This window comes from Mixophyes fleayi, chromosome 7 (assembly GCF_038048845.1).
Source record: "Mixophyes fleayi isolate aMixFle1 chromosome 7, aMixFle1.hap1, whole genome shotgun sequence".
NCBI lineage: Eukaryota > Metazoa > Chordata > Amphibia > Anura > Limnodynastidae > Mixophyes > Mixophyes fleayi.
Window position 1 is genome coordinate 86,142,122 of NC_134408.1, and position 23,700 is coordinate 86,165,821.

Here is a 23,700-nt window from a genome sequence, read left to right on the forward strand (position 1 = left end):
CCGCTGCACCATTAACCCAAGTGCCGCTGGTTAGTAGCAGAGCAGCGGGTTTAAATCCTGATGCCTCCCCACCCCCCAGCCTCTCTCCATTAACTGATGACATGGCTAACACTCTAACGTCTATTCAGGCCCCAGCCATGACACAGACAGTCCCTGCAGATTTAGATGGCAGTGATACAGCAGCAGTGACCCCAGTTTTGACACAATATTTCCAACAGCTAGTGCTGATACCACGCTAGTCATGACACAAAGTATTTCAGCCCCACCTGTCTCTCATCAGATTTCATTCTTTTCCCAGAATGTTATTCCCTCTACAGTCCCTACACTGGCCCCTCCTGATCGTTCTTTTCCCCTCTTTCCCCCACAGACACAAATATTTCAGGGATTTCAGAATTCTCCACAGCAGCAGTGGTTTAACCAGTCTTTTCCTTCCACCTCTCCTGCCCTTTACCCCTTTTCCCCTGCCCCTTTTATGCCCCAGGCTTATGTCCAAATGCAGCCTATGTGCCAATCTCAGATTTTTCAGTATGGGGGGCAAACCCCTTTTCCTTACAATGTTCTGGGTTTCGCAGCACAATCATTGCCTGCATCCTTCCAAGCAGGACAGGTACCCTATACAAGAGGCCCGGAGTTTCAGTCGCACGCGGTTCCACAATTTCCCTTTAATTTAGGGGCTGGCCAAACCGTGTCACAGCCTCCATTTCCCAATATGGTTAGCTACGCTTCCTTTACTATGGCTGCATTAACTCAACAAGGAATGAGCAGAGGGGGACGGACAGGTGTCAGTCCGGGGATTCATCTTTTTTTCAATGACCAACCTAATGCGGGTAGTGGTAGGCCAGTGGTTATGGGTTTGATGGAAAACGATTGTGCTAACGTTATCTTGTCTCCAGATGCACAGGTCGGTAGAAATGATGCGGTTTCCAGCAGGCAGGATTTGGAGTCTGTTCTTGTTGATCAGGCTTTGGTGGCAGGAGTTTCGGAGGAAGTTGCAGGACCGTCTGGTGTGCAGGCTCATGGTGAGTATAAAAACCTGTCTCATATGGGGGGCATGAACTCTGAATCCGAGGTGTTAAGCACGGATGAAGATTCCTCAGATTCGGGTCACAAGCATAGGAAATTCATTCGGTTTTTACACACACTTCCATGGTAAAAAGGGACGGAAGGCCCACAAGACACAAAGTGTTCCCTCAGGTAATTACATGGTCAGATGTGCTAACACGGCTATATTAAGGGGACTGCGTGACAGTGCACGACAGAAGATTAATCAAGGGGTTCATGTGGATGTTTTTAGTATTGCGGATCAGGGAGAGGCTAAGCTTGCACAAGCAAAAATGAAAGATGGGGGTATTGACGACGCTTTTAAATCTTATGATAACTGGACAGCGGGTTTTTTAGTTTTTGCTTCTGCATATTTGTTGACCAGACCTAATGAGCATCAGGACATTTTCAAGTACATGCATATGATCCACGAAATGCGGACAGCTTGTGGTGATAGGTTGTGGAGGTTATATGATGAGGAATTTTGTAAGAAATTAGATGGTGCGGCAAGTATCCCTTTTGGTTGTAAGGATGTTGAAATATGGTTGGCAGTCCAGCCTGTCCAACCATTTCCCTCAAGGGCCCACTAGGAATACGACATACAATAAAGGGGGCACATCCTTTCTTGGGAAGAATAAATGTTTCAACTTCAACAATTCCCAATGCAACAAGGGGCACCAATGCAGCTTCAGACATGCATGCCTGCGTTGTGGCGGCCGCCACCCAGCAAAGGATTGCCCTCGTGCCTCTGCAGCACAATCCAACATTAGAGCACCTCCATCAGCTCCTCCTAAGTAGAGGTCCTTCCCCGGTTTCAGTTGATTCAATGGCTAAGTGGTTAAATGTATACCCGGACCGTTTTCTATCCGAATTTTTGTCCAGAAGTTTTAGGGAGGGGTTTAAAATCCCAATTGAAGGTTCCCTGCAAGTTGTAGATTCTAGGAATTTAAAATCTGCTTATGAGCATTCAGAAATCCTTAAGGAGAAGATTGATAAGGAGGTTCAATAAGGGCGCATTTGTGGTCCTTTTCCGTCTTTACCCATAGATAATTTAATTATATCACCCGTTGGTGTTGTTCCCAAAAAAGTGCCGGGCAAATTCAGATTCATACAACACCTTTCCTACCCGGACGGGAGCTCAGTTAATGACGCCATTGACCCCCTACACTCTTCGGTAATTTACTTAGATTTCAAATTTGCACTTGGTTTAGTGAGGAAGTTTGGCCAGGGAGCCCTTATGGCAAAAGTGGACATTGAATCTGCTTTTCGCCTTTTGCCATTTCATCCTGAATTCTTTAGGTTTATGGGCTTTAGAACATCACAGGGGTTTTTTGTTCATAGATGTTTACCCATGGGTTGGTCAATTTCCTTCGCATATTTTGAACGTTTTAGTTCCTTTTTACATTGTGTAGAGGTAGGGTCTAAGCAAGGTGGAGTCTTTCATTATCTTGACGACCTTTTGTTAGTGAGCCTGCCAAACTCACCGATTTGCAGTAATTTGTTGTATGATGATAAGGCCCTTTTTCAACAGAAGGTCCTTCAACTTTGCTGTCGTCTGCCTATTGATAAGGTTAATAAATTAAAAGATCTCATAGGAGTGGTGCGTAGTGCTTCAAAGATTTCTCTTAAGAAAGCGTAATCTTTGCTGGGGTCTTTAATTATTGCTTGTCGTATTATCTCCATTCGTAGAATTTTTTGCCGAAAATTGCAGAGGGCAACAGCGGGGATTGCTAAGACCCATTATCGGATCAGAATGTCACAAGAGATTAAGGATGGTTTGGTTATTTGGGAGAGTTTTTTTTAGAGACATTTAACGGAATACGTATTTTGCCTAGTTTACCCAAATCCAGTGCTGAGGTCCAATTGTTAACAGACGCTGCAGGCAGTACAGGTTTTGGTGCTTATCTCGATGGTTTGTGGTGTGTTTCAAGGTAGCCAGAGAGATGGATTTTGTCGGGTTTGACCAGTAATTTGTTGGTTTTAGAACTCTTTCCTATTGATGTGGCCATGGAGTTATGGGCTCCTCGATTGGATCTCCTCCATCAAAGTTTGATTTTTTGGTGCGATAATTTAGGAGTTCTTCAGGCCATCAATCAACAGAGTGCGGCTTCTAGCCTGGCAATTAGGTTAATCAGGCATCTTGTGTTACTCTGTCTTAAACATAACATCAGTTTTAGAGCCAGGCATGTTCCAGGTGTGGATAACTCTGTAGCTGACTCCCTATCCAGATTTCAATGGGGTAAGTTTAGGTCACTTGCTCCAAGTGCTGACACTGATGGCACGCTTTGTCTTCATTATGTTTGGCAGATGGCCGAGCCGGCATAGACGGCATGGTGGAACAATCCTTGGCGCCATTTACATTAAGATCTTACAGGGCAGCATGGCGTGATTGGAAGCTGTTTTCAGACAAATCAGAGTGTCAGCACTTGGACCAAAATCGTTGGTTGCTTGACTACATTTGGCACAAGTACAGTTTGGGTGTTACTAAGGCATCCATGACACTTACGTTATCGGGCATATCTTTTGTGTCCCAATTACTGGGGAAGGGTGACTTTATTAGGACCTATATGGTAAGGAAAGCTTTGAAGGGTTGGGTGAGAACCAAACCTGTTGCCCCCGACACCAGACGCCCTATTGACGTAGTCATGTTGCATAAATGAATGGTTATTGTTCAAGAGGTGACAGTTTCCGACTTTGAAGGATTGCTTTTTAGGACTGCTTTTGCTGTTGCATTTGCTGGCGCTTTCAGAGTTGGGGAGTTAGTGGCAGCGTCTAAGATAAATTTTGATTCTGCTTTGCTAGCAAAGAACGTAGTGTTGCAAGAGGCATCCCTGTTGTGCAAGCTCCACAAATCTAAAACGGATCAATTTGGTAGGGTGCGTTGGGTTACGATGAGGGCACACACTGAAAGGGCAGTTTGTTCAGTGGTTCGTGGAGGTTTGGTAATGGATAATCTCAGACGTCAGGTTAATCGAGCAGTGAACAAATTCTTGAGATCTTCAAATGGAGGTTCAATCCAACATCCGGACATTAAGTTTTGTCACGCACACCTTTATAGATCAGATGGGGTTCATCTCAATGATGTAGGTTTATCCTTGTTTATAGTTAGGATTTTTGAGTTTTAGGCGACTTTTTAGGGTCCTTATGGTGGCGGGCTGTCAGTCCTTGGGTAGGACGTCAGCTTTGGTGGAAAGCGGTGCAGACAGCAGTCTAATACACGGGCGCAAGATTTATGTTCGGCCGCAGAGGGCTTTCCCTTTTGCTCTAGTCTCTTCAGGGTCATTTGTGTAGGTGCCCGGGGTATCGTTTGTGGGAGTGTGCTACTGGGGCCAGAAGGGACGGAGTCTTTCTGGCGCTTTTAATGTTTCGCCGGGGTTCAGGGCCGGCTGGTCACCCCAAGTTAATGTTTGGTATTGACTGGTAGCTGTTACTGCACTTGCTTTCGTTGCCACCATTTTCTTTCTTTATTTATAACAAATTAAAACTGTGACCTTAGGGCGCCAAAAGTTATCACTGAGTTTGTGTCTTTATTTCTGGTTATTTAGCTTAATTGACAAGTTGAAGGGAGAAGGTTTTCAGGTGCTGTGGGGAGGATGTCAGTTATTGGCGTTTAGGAAAAATGAGGACCCGAATGGGTTAGAATGTTTTAAAACGTCAGACTTGCAATTGCACCACAGCATTTTACTATAAGGGTTAAACTTTTCCTAGAAATTTTAACGAGCCTATGATATGTAAGGGGAGGGGTTTTGTTGCTCATACAGAGAATAGATCATTGACAGTTTTTCTCTTCTCTTCAGGATTCCCACCCTCCTCTCCCTGTTATGTGGTAGTATTTGCTATTTAAATTTTATATTATCTAACATGTGTTTCTATCTTATTCAGAGGGGATACAGGCGGCGGAAAGCAGTGCAGACAGCGGTCTAATACATGGGCGCAAGATTTATGTTTGGCCGCAGAGGGCTTTCCCTCTCGCTCTAGTCTCTTCAGGGTCATTTGTAAAGGTGCCCGGGGTATCGTTTGTGGGAGCGTGCCTCTGGGGCCAGAAGGAGTATTTCTGACGCCTTTAATGTGGCGCCGGGGTTCAGGGCCGGCTTGCCACCCCAAGTTAATGTTTGGTATTGCGCTCATCATCTCCTGCCTCGATTACTGCAACCTCCTCCTTACTGGCCTCCCCCACTCCCATCTCGCCCCACTCCACTCTATACTCAATGCTGCAGCAAGACTCATCTTCCTCTCACACCGCTCCTCCTCTGCCTCCCCTCTCAGCCTTGCCTTACACTGGCTCTCCTTCCCCTACAGAATCCTTTTCAAACTCCTTACCACCACTTACAATGCTCTCTCCCAGGCTACTGCCCCTTATATCTCTAACCTGCTCTCCATTCACACTCCTGCCCGCTCCCTGCACTCGGCCAATGACCGTCGCCTCTCCTCCACTCTTATCACCACTTCCCACTCCAGAAATCATGACTTCTCCCGCGCGGCCCCCCTTCACTGGAACGACCTCCCTCGCTCCATCCGTCTCTCTCCTAACCTGTGCGCCTTGAAACGAGCACTCAAAACTCACCTGTTCCTCAAAGCCTACCAACCATCCACTTAACCCCCTCATCTTCTCTACTCAGTCTCCCCTCTCTCCTCCTGGCCCCCCCTTTCCTCCCCTAGACTTCAGCTGTCTCCCCTTGTGCCTGTTTGTTTACCCTCCTTTAGGATGTAAGCTCATATGAGTAGGGCCCTCTTCCCTCTTGTCTCCACTACTGTTCTTTTGCTCCGCCTCTACTGCATTAGCCTGCCAGAGTTTCTGAAGTATTGGTATTTTTTGTTTAATGTTCTGTACTGTCTCTCCCTGTATAGTCTACTGTTTGTTCTGTGTACGACACTGCGGAAATCTTAAGGCGCCTAACAAATAAACAATAATAATATTGACTGGTAGCTGTTACTGCACTTGCTTTCGTTGCCACCATTTTCTTTCTTTATTTATAACAAATTAAAACTGTGACCTTAGGGCACCAAAAGTTATGACTGTGTCCATGTCTGTATTTCTGGTTATTTAGCTTAATTGACAGGGTGAAGGTAGAAGGTTTTCAGGTGCTGTGGGGAGGATGTCAGTTATTGGCTTTTATTGTGTTTTTGTTAAAACAGTATGAAAACATTTTTGCCTCCATCTAAAAGGGTGTCAATGATTGTGAATTGCCAAGAAACACTTGCATAGAGGGCCTCATTCATCAAGGAACACAAAGTAATGTGCATTTTTTATTTAAGTGCATGTACATCGGACATATGCATGTCCATATTTAACAAGGAGCAGATATGAAGAAGCGTCTTTTGTTGAATACACATTCAAATATAGGCAATCGGTTCCTTGATGAATGTGGTACTAAGTCACTTACATGACTTAAAAATTGTCGTACGTAGCAGGTCATTTTTATTTGCCCCTCTAATACACTGGTAGACGTACATGTTTGTGTATGACATGCATTTGTATTGCTGATTGACATAGGAAAGCAGTGTCGTGCAATTCCTTCCTTACACTCATGTTTTATTATCATATTTTCATACGAACCCTGCCTATTAATCCTTTCTATGATGCTGTATGTATGTTGTTTGAATGATATTGCCTGATATGAAAAAAGCATATATGATGATAGTGGGAGAATGTCTGTGCTACCATGTACTGTGGGGATAATGAGAGAACGGCTGTGCTGCTATATACTGAGTGGGGAGAATGCGAGAATGGCTGTGCTGTCATATACTTTGTGAGGAAAGGAAACAATTATTACCCAGACAAAATGTACCTCATTTCTTATACTAATCGGGGACGAATGATTATCCTTTTTATCCCTGGACCCCTCATAACAGGCTTCATTTTCATAGAAAATGTGTTGTAGTTAATGCCCAGTCAAAAGGGACAAATGTATTTCATATACTCGGTTATGTTCCTTCATTATGATACATTAGTACACATTTTCTTAACTACAAAAATACACACACACAATTTCTTGTATACAAATAAGTTTTTATGAAATAATTTTTATATTAAATTTAAAGTACAAAATCAAAATCTACTTTAACATTTTTATATTTTTTTTTTTGTTTTCTGATTTTTTTTTTTAAGAAAACATGGGCCGGTACTATTTCGAAATGGATGGGGGGTATTTCTTCACTGAATGGAATAAAAAAACATACAATCACAATCTTATGACATATTTAACACATATCTTAGTTCTATGGGTGTACTTTTCCGAACTCGGCAAAGTTAAAAAATGGTACATTAAGTGAAAATCTCTGCAAAAGTTAATGTTATGCACAGTAGTAGCCATAAGACTGCATTTTGAAGGCACATGTAGATATATTGGTGGTGGGGGATTGCTCGGCAACAAACACTTATTAGGCCCATGATGTCAGACACCTATGGAATGGCATATCAATATTAGACTACATTATAACATCAATATACTTACAATCTTCTGCATGGGCCTTGTCTCATTCACTATGGCTTCTTCTTCCAAGGTCTCCTCCTATGTCAACAGGGCTCCCTACCATGATTCAGCCCTGGACTGGTCCTCCTTTGGTGGGAAAAGGGGTTGGCCGGGGAGTGGGAAAATATATTGGTTGGGGAGTGAGGAAAGGATCGCTTCCTCCTGGACCGCCTCCTGCTGCTCCTTCTTATTTCCCTGATGTTGGCGGTGCAGACAGCGGCAGAGGCATTCTGTTGGAATAAATATGGCACATTAGTTTTATTATAAATGTTAGCTCTGTCTCACACATGCATAGAGATAATGTTTGGTGGCAATGTGAAATATCCAATACCACACATGGACCATCAGTGCCCAAATAAACACACCTCTAAACCACTTTCATATGGACTTCACCTGAGATGTTTATAAAAACTTCAGTATCCAAATATGTAACCACATAATGATACTGAAACATCACTATTATATAGCAGGCTTTGTCCAATGAAAGTTATTACAAGCCATATTGCTTTGTAATGGGCCAGATATAACAGCAATCGTATCTTGAAACAAAAAAATAAAATATTTACATATTGCCTTCTAATATCTCTTCTCACTTCTGGAAGGAGATGTGGTTGCTACCTGCCGAGGTCACTCCACCGTCATTGCAGCTGAACGACGGAGCGTCTGCTACCATACTTACGGTGAATAACAACTTTTGCAGCCCTATCAGCTGCATTTTTCTCCTTGTTACTAATGTAATGAGGAGATGGGCCTAAAATGCGGTCCATTGTTGCGGTTAGGTCCCACAGCTCTATTTATGAGAATGCAGCCTGCATGTTTGTAAGTGAATTTAAATTTTCAACATTCGGATCCCTTCCATACCACATAAAAATAACTAATTTTCATCTGTCAATCAATCTCAATAATCAGCCGCACCCATAAAATTAGGGGCATGACCATGCCTAGCCGTTTACACATAGGCAGTCGCGGGTGAACACACCTGCATATGCTATATAACAGTTGGAGAGTCAATCATTCAGTCCTGCCATTTTGTGATCACAACCTTTGTGTGATTTGTGATACAAATAGTTATTTTAGTCTGCCTTCCATTCTATTTTATATGTTAGTGCAAGGCCATATATGGGAAAGTGTATAGACCATCAGCAATTGCTGTCTTTTTCCCTGTTTAGAATCCTACAGTTTCATTTCCCACAATCCCATTCAATCAATTTCTTCAATCTGCCCTCCATTCTATTCCATTGATGAGTGTAAGGGCATATGTAGGACAGTGTATTACCATTAAATGCCTTTTAGTTATTACTATTTAATTCCTGTTTAGAATCATGGCTGAGCCACAGCAAATAGGACCAAGCCAAGGCTCTGGCTCTTCTGTCTCAGCCGCTAACCGGCTGACACAGAGGAGCCGGCAGCTCTCCGCCCCAGCTAAAATGCGTTTCTGGGAGGAGATCACTGTGCAGCTCAATACCATGGCTCCAAATTGAAGATCGGTGAGCGAGCAAACAAAAAAATGGTCAGAATTTTTTTATTTATTATTTAAATATTCAAATCATTACATTGTGCTCTGCATACCTAGTACAGTTATTTGTACAGTAGATATTTTATTGAAAAGATAATACTTTTCAAGTTAAGATTTATTTGACGAAAAGCCGGAAAAATTAATCGGCCACAAATGTGTACATTGGTCTTTAAGTATGAAATGAGTCCATATATTCTAGACACACTGAATTTTTGCATTTTCCGCAAATGTAGCAAGTGCGTTTGGTACAGTTTTTGTCATAGTGTCATGGAGGATTTTCAAGATTCTTTTTTTTTTTATAAAGTTCAAATTCATCCAGTCTTATTTCAGGTTATGCCAACTTTTTGCTTTTTTTGGTGGTAATTACCACATTAGATTTAGAAGGCCTTCCCCTTTTTTGGTGTTTTTGCCCATTTGAATTATTGTTGCTGCAATTCCCGCTTTGCATTCTAATAAACTCATGCTTGATTTCTGAAAAGGATCTATGCGTTTACTATGGAAAAATTAAGAAAATGGAAGGCAATTCGATGGTAAAATTTTTGATAATTAATTGAATGAAGGTAGTGAGCAATCATCCTATCTCACACATATCTACTCCCCCCATAAATATTATTGGTTGATAGCAACCAGCCATGTTACTTGGGCATGCTCCTTTCATTTTCTGTCTCATCTGGAGACGTCTTGCAGTTCTAATTCTACATATGTAGAGATCATATGAACAATATTATTATCTGCCCACTGTAGAATTGTCACATTGTCTGTTGATGTAGCCGACCAAAATTGATCCTCTACCCAACATTTTGCTAAAGTTTTAGTGTTGACGAGCATGGCGTCAGAATCTTTAATTCTGTCTCGCCTAATGGTACCAACAACAAAAATTATTTTTGCCATCAGATTTATAATGATAAGTATAGAGATAAAAAGATTATCCAGAATTAGCTCGTGATTTTTATCTTCACCACCAAATTCTGTAATTGTGGAGTTGGAGTTTTGGTACATTTCAAATTTTGAGACATATCCGTCTTGAGATACTCTCACCCATACTTTGAAGCCCCACTTTTGGGGTTTGGATTTTAAGTACTGTTTGCTTCTGTGTTTTCCTTTGAAAGGGATGATCATTTGGCCTGGAATTCTGTTGCAGTGGTGACGCCAGCAAAAATTTTCGGACAACATATCTAACGGTGAACAAACTTTGATAAATATATTGTTGCAGTTATCTGGTATTTCGCTGTAGTTTTTATAATGTAGGAACCTTTTGATTTCATCAAAGTGTTTTTACATTGCTAGCTCTGATTGGCTTTCACTTTCTCATAGAGCCAATCAGAGCACAGCTAGTTACAGAATCAAACACAGGCCTGTCACAGTCCCACACTCAGTCAGCTGCCTGCATAAGCACCGTGTGTGCAGCAGAGCAGCTGCAGCAGTCCCATTTCCAGATGGCGGTGCAGCAGGGGTATTGCGCATGCGCAAACAGGGTTTCTGCGCATGTGCAGATCATATGAATAATTTTTTCCATCAAATTCTTTTGATGCAATGGTTAATTACCATCACATCAAAAGTTTGCCAAAATTGCGGAAGCCCAGCCCTTCCAATGTCCATCACTAGCAAGAATCCGGGAGAAGCGGAGATTCGTGCCATGGAGTAAGAGTGATATTATCAATATGCGCCGGCAGCCATACACAAAGGCACAAAAAATACATAAATACAGAAAAAATACATATAGGATATAACTGATACAAAAATACCCACAAGCGCTAAATGTCCACAAATGTGGACATTTACTATTTACTTTGAATTGAATAGACAGAATACAAAAAAACCGTAGATGAATACAATCACAATTCCTAAACATCTATTTTTTTTTTGCACAAATTTTTAATTATATTATGTTGAAAAAAGACACACTTTACTATTGCAAATTGCTGTTGAATTTTTGTGAATGTAACCCAATCGAATGCACAGAAATTATAAATGCTTTGTCTGTAAATAGATTTTAATATTGATTATATTATACGATTTAGTTATAAATATATATTCAAACTTCAAAAAGTTTTTCAATTAAAAATAAATGTTATTTTTAAATAAAAGTGAACGTACACATATGTGCCAGTATCCCTGAAGAGGTTAACAACTTTAAAAACTTTTACATTATCATTCCTACTTTGCCACCATTTTTTAAGTCTTCAAAATAAGTATTAGTGCTGAGTAACTTTCTGCTATTAGTATGTGACCTCTAGATCCAATATCTTTATATCTATATGTATGTCTGCACAAGTCTTTTTAAAAATGTTTGGATAGTATACATTTCAACATTCTTATCTTTGAATATTTTACATAGGTGGCAGGACATTAAGCATCACCTTAAGGACAAAATCAGATTACTGAAAGCATGCTATGGGGAGTCCTCCCGCTGCCTTGAATCTCAGTCCCCTGGAGACCACGGCATTGGCCTGCATAGATAATCAGTTGGTGCAGGGTGTGGGGTGGATTGACACTGGAGATAGCCCCTCCTCCTCACCACACAACTATTCCCTTGAGGTAAGTTGCAAATTATAATACATGGATAAAGGTAGAATTGTTCACTGACCCCTGTGTTTTGGTTTTAGATCTATATTAACTTTGTGTTTTGGTTTTCGTCTTGGTAATAACGCCCTCACGTGTTTTGGTTTTGGATCTATATATTTTTAATAAATTGCTAAAATCACATAAGTTGGCTATTTTCTTGTTCCTACAATGTTTTTAACCCCCAATAAAACTAATTTTCAGTCCTTTCCAGTCAATGTTAACCACCTCACAGGTCACAATATCATTTTCAAATAGTTTCAGCAAAAGACTGCAGCAAGCTGGCTGGATTCTAAGCAACAGATCAACAACACTAACAGGGCAGTTTAGATCACATCTAGGAAACATTGCCACACAGTAGTGTCAGAAAAGATGGAATTGTCTTTGGAGTTAACCGAGTGCCTGCACCATGCCAGTATGCCCATAAACTAGCATTTTCATTGGGCCAATGTGTCTATAGAAAATTACATATTTCACTTGCCGATCACCTTTACTACCTTTAGGCTCCAAGAAAGCAACATGCATATTAACTGTTCAGCCAGTGTTATGTTGTGCTCTCTAGCTTGTTACTATAATTGGCCAGAATTATTTGAAAATCCCTGGCACTACATATAAGTTGCTACAAGGAATAAAGTTGATTTTTAAGTTCTTGGGTATTGCTAATGCATGTAGGTTCAATTTTGAGTATCAAACTGTTTTTTCTTTTCCTTTTTTGTATGTGACGTTAAATTGACCATTGATGTGATTAGTATTCTTATACGGTTTTCTCTACACAGACACATGAACCACTAAAACTTTTTATTTGTTGGATATTGCATTTTGCTTTATAGAACATGCACACTTACATATGTAAATGAACAGTGAGTTCAATGTCCTCAATTAATTTGTTTGTTGAAAAGGGCATTATTTAATACAGACCTTACTGTATTTTAATTATGACAACAATTTGTCATAAAAAACTGGAGAGCAAAACTGTTATTTCTTGTTAAGTCCTCCTCTAAAGCTACTGAAATATATGTTGTTGCAATTATTTTAAGTAAGATGCAGTTTTTCCTATAAAAGGTGGACTATTTGTGATGGCATCCATGTACTTTTCATGTCGAGTTTGCATTTGCAATCTCCAATAAAGCTCAAGAAGTACAGATTGAAAAAAACATCTGCATCTCCACTCAAGACATGGGATAGGGGAAGTAGAGGAAATGTATGTCATAGGGGAAGGAGTGGTATCGCGTTGCTTAGGGGCAGGAGGGTCAATGTTCATCAGGACAAGAAGGATAGTGATGAATAAGTGGACAACGAGGTCGGTGAGACGTGTCAGGATAGTGTCAATGTTTTGGAAAGTGTGTATGATAAGTGTGAGGGTTGTGTTGAGTTGATGTGTGTTATAAGTTTTTCCTCCTTATCCTCCCCCAGTTTACCCTCATTATCCTCCCCGTTTACTTTCCTTATCCTCCCCAAGTTTACCCTCGCTATCCTCACCAGGTTTACTCTGCTTTCCAAGATTACCTTCGCTGAGCATCCTCCCTCAAGTTTACCCTATAGAACCACTGCCATCTATAGCCCCACTGCATCTCCAGCCCCACTGCTCTCTATTGTCCCTCCACCCTCTTCTGCCCCACTGCCCTCTGCTGCCCCTCCAACCTCTGTTGCACCACCTGCTTTTCTACCACCATTGAAATCAACATAACAGGTATTCCAGAGTGAAGCAAAAATTGTTGGCCCAGGTTGCAAGAAATCAAGAAAATGAATAGTTTCAGTTGTTCTTGCATGTGTGGTTTGTTTTGTCACTTTTTGCTGTTATGTTTTTTTCACATATTACAGACAGTTGTCCTTTTTTTTTGTTCACTTATTTTAAGTTTTTAATTTGAAGCAAAGCCCAAAAGGTACTTACATGTAAAGTATGATGAAATCACATATTCTTTATAGTCGGAATAATCTTGGGAATCTGGAGGACAAGGATCTACATCATTCACCTCATGGCCAGCAACCTCAGCCTTTTCCATCCGAGAAACCGCACTCCTGATTGTAATGTTATGGAATACCACACACAGAGCAATTATGTTGCATACAATTCTGGGTGCATATGTAGCAAAGCTGTCTTGTTCCTCTATGCGGATATAACAGCATGTTGCCATGGGAACGCAGGGTGAGGCAGAGGTCAACCCTTGCGGTTAGTCTGAGCTGCGAGAAAAGACAGGAAGAAAGGAGAAAACAGACAGTGAGAGGTGATGGCTGCCTAAGGTGTGTGACAGCAGCAGGAGAGGTGTGATAGGAGAATCTGCAAAAAAGACAGAGGGCCTGATTCATTAAGGAAAGTAAGGCAAAAAAATTAGTACGATTTTTCCTGGACAAAACCATATTACAATGTAAGGGGCGTAAATTAGTTCTTTATTTTGCACACAAGTTAAATACTGTCTGTTTTTTCATGTAGCACACAAATGCTTGATAGCTTATTTGTACACTGAAATTTAAAGTTGATATAGGACATGTCATACCCCAACTATAAATCTGCCATCCCATTTTAAATTTATATCCCCCTCAAATGCAACGTGGTCTTGCCAAGGAGCAAATGTTACTAATTTTTGTTGCTTTACTTTCCTTAATGAATCAGGCCCATAGTGTGCAAACAAATAGAGAGAGCTATCAAAAGAGATGCTGTGTGGAGCTTTGCACAGAATAGTCTTGTAGCCAGATCCCTGCAGAAAATCAGTAATCAAGCTACCTGAGGGAGATTACACAGTAAAGTGAGCCTATGTGCAGAGAGTAAGACTCCCGCTATTAGCAAATTGCGTGTTAGCAGAGAGGGACAGCTAGCAAGATCAGACTTGCCAGTAGACCACAACCCAGTAGTGGCTGAGACCTTCATCTTCATCTTCATCCAGAGGGAGAAAGATGAGTAATAACTAATGATGTTCACTGACTTCCGTGGAAAATCAGATTGAGAAATTGAAGGAGAAGATGAAACAAAGCAATTACGCTAAGTATGTCGGACTTGTAGAACAATTACTTTATTTGCTTCACCAGGATCGAAGAGTTATCAACATCTTGAAATCGGATCGCTACATTTTGGTGACTATGCTTGATCCTGGGTTTAAGAGCTATGTCTTCTCTTTCTTTCCAACTGCCCCAGATCACAAAAGATGCAATGAGCTCCTGGTGAACAAGTTGACAGCTGAAGTGGTATGTGACACGATGGCATCCCCTCCTTCAGTTTCTATGGCTACTGCTGCTGGGAAAAAACTAAGCTTTCCCAAGAGACCCAAGGATGATTCAGATCATTCAGCAGAACATTTTTACATCTGGTCTGATCTAAAAGAATTGCCCAAAAATCGTGGCACCTCTGCCGTAACTCAACCTTATCCTACTATCAACATCCAAAGAATGGTGGAGGAATATTTCAACGACAGCATAGAAATAGACACATCACGCATCAGACCTTTACATACTGGGAGGAAAAAAGGCAATTTGGAGACCCATGTACAAACTCGCTTAGCAATATCTAAGCTGCCCACCATCCAGTGTGTACTTGGAAAGACTTTTCAGCACAACCGAGAACCTTGTCGGCGAAAGACGTATATGTCTACTTCCTAAAAATGAGGAAAGGATGATGTTCATCAAAATGAACTATAAACTCCACGAGGAAGGATTACATCAAAGTACAGAGACTTCTGTAATGGTGGATTCCAGTGGGAATGAATTCGTATTGTGTGAGGTTGATGTAAAAGCTGAAGGGGGTGCGGATGAGGACAGTGTAGATTGCAGGTGCTGGGATCTAACAGAGAAGGGAGCTAGCTGATGCTGGTATGCTTGTTAATATTTTTGGAAGAATGGCAAGTTGGCAATTTTATGTTTTTCTACAGTAAACGTTCACCTTTATTAGAGAGGTGCTTTATTCTTTAAAAAGGTAAAAGCTTTTTTTTTTACATTTTTGTTTTTTACTTTTTTGTTACAGAGATTTCTTTAATGGTGGATTCCAGTGGTGATGAATTAGTATTGTGTGAGGGTGATGTACACACTTATGAGGGCTAGGATGAGGCTGAAGATTATGACAACAACATCATGCCACTGTATAGTTCATTGACAGCAGTATTAGCTTAGCAGCTTTAAGCCCAATGTTATCTTATTTTGTGGGGGCCCAAAAAAACCAATCATTTCAGCCACAAAAGTGGCATTTCTTGTCGCTGAAGTGTTTAGTTTGTTATACTGTGCATGTCCTTTTTAAGATCCAACATAAGGATGGGTGAGAGATCCCAAGGACAATTCCATCTTGCACCACTTTTGTTTTCTGACACTACTGTGTGGCACTGGCAATGTTTCCTAGATGTGATATAAACTGCTTTGTGATTGTGTCATTGCTCTAACCAGCCTCTTGCTGCAGTCTTACAGTTTTTTTTTACATTTTTGTTTTCCTGACTTAAAACCACTATGTACTTGAATATAGGCTTTAGCAGATGACGTAGAAGGATTGGTATAATCATGACTGGTGCCAGCAGCTTCTAGGTACTTCTGGTCTTCTGTGGACTGATGTGAATCCATATTGATGCCACAGAGCAATTTGACTGGAGACTGAAGAGTGACAAGAACACTGCTACCCCTATTTTAGTGTGAGCTGTCATCTATCGCCCCCCTGGTCCACACCATCAATTTCTTGAACACTTCTCTGCATGGCTCCCTCACTTCTAATCTACTGATATCCCCACCATCATCATGGGTGATTTCAACATCCCTATTTCTAATCCACGTTCCAATGCTGCTTCCAAACTACTCTCTCTAACCTCCTCACTTGACCTCTCCCAGTGGATTGAATCCGCTACTCATCAGGATGGCCACTGTCTTGATTTTGTTTTCTCTAGACTATGCTCAGTTTCTAATTTCCTTAACACTCCTTTCCCCCTCTCGGATCATCACCTTATTAGCTACTCGCTCACCCCCAGTTCTTTACCCTCCCTAGTGTCAAACTCTTCCAAGCCTCCTCGTACCCGCAGGAATATCAACGCTATTGATCTTCAACAGTTTTCCACCTCTCTCCAACACCTTCTCTCCCCAATTTCTACATTCTCCTCCCCTGATCGGGCAGTACCCCATTTTCATCAAACCCTAGCAACTGCCCTGGATCAAGTAGCTGCAGCGACACTACATACTTCGCGTAGAATTCGTTGCCAACCGTGGCACACTACAGTAACACGAACTCTACAAAAACTTTCTCGTAAAGCAGAATGTCACTGGCTTAAATCTTGTGCCTCTAATGATTTCATCACATATACTAATGTCTACCATTCCTACAGAAATGCTCTGGACACTGCTAAACAAGCATACTACCGATCTCTCATCTATGCTCAGGCTTCTAACCCCAAACGCCTCTTTAACACATTTAACTCTCTTCTGAATCCTCCTGCCCCAAATACTCCAACTAACATTAGTGCACAGGATCTTGCTTCATATTTCAAGGACAAAATTGATAAGATCAGGCTGGAAATGGTATCTCCCTTGACAAGCAATCTGTTCAATTCCTTTGTAGCACCCTCTGACACACTCTCTTCATTTGATTCCACAAATGAAGAGGAAGTTTCTACTCTCTTCTCATCTTCCTACTCTACCTCCTGTCCTCTTGATCCCATTCCCTCACAAATTGGTATGTCCCTGTCTCCTGTGCTCATTCGCCCTCTAACTAAAATCTGTAGTCTCTATCTTTCTACTGGTATTTTTCCATCACTATTCAAGCATGCAGTGATTACTCCCATTTTAAAAAAACAGAATTCTGACCCTAACTCTCTCATAAATTACCGCCCCAGCTCCCATGCCCCTCCAAGCTTCTCGAGAGAATTGCCCACACACGCCTCACACACTTTCTTACAGCAAACAACCTATTGGATCCTCTTCAGTCAGGCTTTCGCTCTCAACACTCCACAGAGACTGCGCTGACCAAAGTTGTCAATGATTTGATCACAGCAAAAAATAACAACCAATACTCTCTTCTAATTCTCCTGGATCTCTCTGCTGCATTTGACACTGTTGACCACTCTCTCCTCATACAAACGCTACAATCCCTAGGTCTTGAAGGCACTGTCCTATCCTGGTTCTCATCCTACCTATCAAATCGCTCTTTCAGTGTTAATTTCTCTGGATCCACCTCTGCTCCGCTTCCTTTATCAGTTGGAGTACCACAAGGCTCAGTCCTAGGTCCTCTGCTATTCTCTATCTACACCACTTCTCTTGGAAAACTAATAAGCTCCTTTGGATTTCAGTATCATCTCTATGCGGATGATACACAAATTTATCTATCCTCTCCTGATCTTTCACCATCTGTGTTGTCTCGCGTTACTGACTGTCTTTCTGACATTTTATCTTGGATGTCTTCTCGCCAACTCAAACTCAATCTTTCAAAAACTGAATTAATAATATTCCCACCAAAAAACAGAATCTTCCTGCCTGACATTTCTATTTCTGTAGATAACATGACCATAAATCCCACCCCGCAAGCTCGTTGCCTAGGTGTAATCCTTGATTCACAACTGTCGTTTATTCCCCACATCAACTCTATATCTAAATCATGTTACATACACCTAAAGAACATTTCCAGAATACGCACATATCTCACACAAGACACAGCAATAACATTAATTCATGCACTCATCATCTCCCGCATCGACTATTGCAATTCCCTCCTTACTGGCCTTCCCAAAGTCAGACTTGAACCCCTACAATCTATTTTGCACGCAGCGGCTAGACTAATTTTCCTTACAAACCGTTATTCCTCTGCTGAGCCACTTTGTCAGTCTCTACATTGGCTGCCTGTATTTCAATGAATCCAATATGAAATTCTTCTACTAACATACAAGGCCATCAACAAAATTGCACCGACATACATTTCCTCACTTGTCTCGAAATATCTCCCTACTCGACACCTCCGTTCTGCACAAGATCTAAGTCTCTCCTCCACTCTCATCACATCCTCCCATTCTCTGTTACAGGATTTTTTCTGGGCTACATCTACTTTGTGGAATTCCCTCCCACGCACAGTAAGACTTTCCTCTAGTCTTCAAACCTTTAAGCGTTCACTGAAAACCCACCTCTTCAGACAAGGTTATGATATTCCTCAACCATCATCTTAATTTCCCTAGATTACCCTATTACTATCCACTACACTGCTAACGCAAGACAAAAACCTTCTGACCAACATTGCAACACACACAACCCACTCAGTACATTTACCTTTGCAGTCTGGATGGTCCATTGTGCAATATGATGTAGCACATGCCCTTGTGTTTCTAACTCCCATTACCCTTACCTCTCTGTCTGTATGTATTACCCAGTATTGTCTTATTAATGTTAGTTCCCAATTGTAAAGTGCTACGGAATTTGCTGGCGCTATATAAATAAATGTTGATGATGATGATGAACAGCACTGAGACTGGAGAGTGATATGAACAATGTGACTGGAGAATGGAGAGTGACAAGAATACTGCCACACTTCCTGTTTCTGTATGAGCAATGGCACAGAGCAATGTCACTGGAGACTTATAAGAACACTATCATCCCTCCTGTTTCTGTATTAGCAATGGCACACAGCTATGTCAGTGGAGACTGATAAGAACACTGCCACCCCTCCTGTTTCTGTATGAGGAATGACACAGAGCAATGCCACTGGAGACTTATAAGAACACTATCATCCCTCCTGTTTCTGTATTAGCAATGGCACACAGCTATGTCAGTGGAGACTGATAAGAACACTGCCAACCCTCCTGTTTCTGCATGAGCAATGCACTTATAGAATCCAAAACTCGATGTAACAATGATGTTTTGCCTCGTTTTTAGTTCCAAGGGTGCGTCAAAGTGCTGAGCCGGCTCGGTACTCGGATCTGCAATGCTCGGGTGGGCTCGGTTTTTGGAAAAATGAGCCCGAACATATCTAGTAATAACACACCAAACAGAGTGACACCATTATTGCTGCATTAAGAAAAGAACACTATACTTCTAATTCCACAAGTTAGACATCCTTACATAAATCTGTACATATATGGGAGACTGTGTTACCTGTCAGACATATAGAAATATCCCAAGTATCAGAAATGTAAAAAAATAGAAGCATTTCCACCCGACGGGATCAGGGCTACATGAGTACCATCTATTGTCCCAATAACATGTGGATAGCAGCCACTTTATGGGCACCAGGGACTCCTCATAGAGTGATGGATGAAGTGCCTGATGCGCAACAGGAAAGGCCTTAGCACAACCTTCATCACACAACTGAAAGTGGCCATGACACCCACTGTGGCCTGGAAAAATGCAGATGAACAGAAGTGCAATACCCCCAAGATTTTAGTCAGTGGCGGTATTGCTGTCAGGATGTTGTGCAAAGGCTCTAGGTCACTCTGCACGATGCGCAGAGTATTCCTCATGACATGAGGTTGTAGCCAACAGCAACAGACCACCTCGACATAAGACATCCCAAAGAGACTTACACGTGGCCTGAAGACCTGCCTTCAGGTCTCAGATTGGACGACCTCCAGCTTCTGGGCATCCACCATGCGCATGACTGGCTATATGTGAGAAATAAGCAAAAAAAACCACCTAATGTCTTGCAGATTTTGTTTTCTTTTTGTACATTAAACATTATAGACATACTTATAGCTAGCTTGGATCTATTAATGCTCATCAGCAAGCTTCTGTAAAATATTCGCAAAATACTTAAAGGTAAGCATGACATAAAATTTATGACAATTCCATTAAATTATATATATAAAAAAAGCACATTTCAAATGTATGGCACTACATAGGCATACATAGTAAACAACATAGGCAAGACTTTTTAAAAGCACACAAGCACATTGTAAATGTATGTAAGCATGTAGGAACTATACAACACATTTTAAGAGACAAGCATTAGTGTTGTGTGACATTATATTAAAAATGTATGAAAATGTATTGAGAAGCAGAGATAATTTCAAACATTCGCACAAGTATGCATTGCTTGTAAAATATAAAACAATGCACTTACCTTGTTGGTATAACACTCCTATAATCCTTGAATTGCACGTATCTGCTGGAGAACGCCTTTTCTTACATGGACTAGGTGCATCCACCTCTTCCCTACCCTTTTCTAACCTTGTAATTGAAAGCTGTCGTTAAGTGTTCTTTGCGCTCAAAGATGAATTGGACGTTGCTGTGATCTCCAGTTGTGGGCATGCGCAGATTGATTTAACGCAAAATAAGTAACTTATCAGCATTTATGCTCCTTATTGATTTAGGCCCAGACACTTCAGTCATTCATACGGAAAGTAAAGGAATATTTCCCCAAAAATGTATCAGTTTGTTCACAACAACCTTTTGTCAGGGTTAAAATAGAATAGGGAATTCCAGCAAGCTGTCGTTAAAAATCCTTCCCAGAAAAATAGAAAATATATTAATTTTCCCCCAAAAATTATATTTTGATAGATATTTAGCAAAAGAGAATGAATAGCCAATTATTCTACAATTCATGAACAAAAATGATATATGCTGGAATATTGGAAGAAACAGCTTGACCAATGGCTAGAATTATTAGAATTTGTCATTGCAATGCTTCCTTGCATTTCTTCTAGTGTATTAGCTGAATATATACTGACTAGTAACCAAAAGAAATATTAAGTTATCCACGCAAAATGTAAAAATTAATTAACTGGAGAAGATCCCTAAAATTACTATACTTTTACTGATAGCTAGAAATGTTACATTGCTTTGGAAAACAAAATACTCTAAAACAAATGTTTTGCCCTAATTGTTTACATTTTTTCCAGAACCCCGTTGAGATATGGTAATTTGAACAATAAGGCGGCCATTTATGATACGCAAAACTGCCAAGTTGCAGGAAAAAAAATCCTCTTTTGTGACGTTATGTACCTCTGTTTGTGATTGTTCACCTAGTTTTCGTTTCAGTAGCATAGAGAGAGCAGGTTACAGTGTAGTAGAGTGTGTAGTGTGTGGTAAGGAGGGTGGAAAGTGATTTGTGTGTGGTTTATTTTTGGTTTAGTTTATTTAGTTTCCCTTGTTTGTATTATTGTCTTTTATTGTCTGTGTGTTTATTAATATTTATTTTTTTGGTGAGTGTTGTTTTGTTGCTGTCTACTGTATTTCCCATGTCCTTAGTTTGTCAGAGTATGTATTTCCCCTGTGTTTAATTTGTCATTCTATTTGTTTTTAGGTTTGTCTTTCCCTTTTGTGTTTGTATGTAAGGATGGTGAGAGGCAAGAGAAGTGAGGAGGCTAGGGAGAGTGGGGAGCAGGTGATGAGGAGTAGGAGGAAGAGGCAGGCCCTTCTGTGGGCAAAACTAAATCAGGGCACAATGTGCTCTTTAGTTTTGATGAGAATTGTGCTCTCATACACAATCTAGTCCCAGTGTATGAGTGCATTTTGGGGATACTGGAGGTGGACCTGCTCTTGTGATGTCCTACACATCTTACGAGAAGGAATTTTAACAGTTAATTCCTATTGAGCTCCTTGAGGGCATCACCGTTAGGGACACCGACAGACCTGTATCTCACCCTAAGGCTGGTGAGTACTGTAAAATGGAGCAATTGTTTTTCCTTTATGTTAAAACAATGATCTTGCAGCAAGTAAATTTGTGTTTTTTTGTGCACATTGCAAACATAAGTGTACATTTGTAAAATATTGTTTTTTTATTATTTTTTGGATATATATTAATATCAAACATTTAAACATTTAAATGTTTATACACACAGTCTCCGCTCAAAAGCAGACACCATCAGCACAAGCATCGGCACCAGCATCAGTGCCAGCAGTCGCAACCCAGGAGGATGATGATTTCTGAGAAAGTGAATCCACCACTATTGTAATGGGGATAAAAAAAAATGCTATAAAACATGTGACTGTAATGAAAAACATTTGTAACTGCTTTAATCTTGATAATGGTTTTTAAGGTTTTTGTTTTCATTTTCAAGGTGAAGTGATGTGAATGAGTTCTCTGTACAGCGCTGCAGAATCAGTGGTGCTATATAAATAAATGGTGATGATGATGAAGGTGCTATGGAGGCCAATGTGGAAGCAATATTTTGCATTTATAGCAAAGTGCCTATTTTTGATTTTGGAACACAGACTGAGTTAGTTCTGTTTATTTACAGTTATTTAATTAATTTGTTCTTTATGCACACTGTTTTTGTTTACTTGGGTAAGCTCGGTACACTTATTATATTGTTTTTATCGTTCAATAATACCTAAATCGTTATTTCTACAAATATACATACACCCATAAAATAAGATTAATGGTGTTTGCGTCTGATGTTCATAAAGTTGTTGGTTTTATAATAACAGGTACTAATTAAAAACAAGGTTACTGGTAACTACACAATAATTACATATACTTTAAAACTATTCCCACCTGAAAAATAAATATGGATGATCCTCTATGACCTGGCTCTCCCCCGCTGTATTATGAAAATCAGCTGCTGGAATGAGCTCATCTGGTTCGTTACTGTATATTGCCGGTGTTAGGGGTATACTTTGGTTTAGGGGCAAATTATGCAGCACACAGCACAGTACCATATCAGCCACCTTAACTGGGATATAGAGAAGCACACCGCCACATATATCAAGGCAGATAAATGTAGATTTCTAAAGGCCAAAGGTAAGTCCTATCATCCCCATGTGACAGAGGTTTCATAAACCATGATTGACACCCATATCCAGAATCACTTACAATTAAACAAATACATGTAGATGATTGCAAACGCACATAAAAGCACCAAACACCAGACCTGCACCGTCTAAGAGGAGCCTGGTGCTGTGGATGTTCCTCTCTCCCTGTCGGTGCTGACTCCAAAATCAGATGTTGCGCTAAAACAACCAAGACTTTTCCAAACATTTTCAAGCACCCTAGAGCAATGAGCATTTGGGTCCCTTTTTATAGTCCTCATTAGCCTGCATAGAAAAATGGCTGATGTGTTTGCCAATCACGGTGTCAATGATAAATAATTGAATGAAGGAGGTATATTAATAATTTCTGTACATTGCAATCAGTTGCGATGCAAATTATACGCAGCGTAACTTTTTATTATAAAATTGAAGTATGTTTTATATATCTACTAATCTTTTCATAAAAAAGTTATTGTGGTG

At 40.6% G+C, this 23,700-nt stretch overlaps 1 protein-coding gene and 1 long non-coding RNA gene across 3 annotated transcripts in view; one reads left to right on the forward strand and one right to left on the reverse strand.

The window, feature by feature from the left end:
- Positions 1-23,700, reverse strand: part of GULP1 (GULP PTB domain containing engulfment adaptor 1) — a 918,177-nt gene that overhangs the window by 685,835 nt on the left and 208,642 nt on the right. For both annotated transcript variants that reach the window (XM_075180055.1, XM_075180054.1), the window contains exon 4: positions 7,497-7,744. In XM_075180055.1, coding sequence (XP_075036156.1) covers positions 7,497-7,522 — 26 coding nt within the window. In that variant the 5' untranslated portion in view covers positions 7,523-7,744. The remainder of the gene's footprint in view (positions 1-7,496; positions 7,745-23,700) is intronic.
- LOC142097850 (uncharacterized) lies at positions 54-22,847 on the forward strand. Its single transcript, XR_012678264.1, has 2 exons — positions 54-1,019; positions 22,311-22,847. It is a non-coding gene; the product is annotated as an uncharacterized LOC142097850 (long non-coding RNA).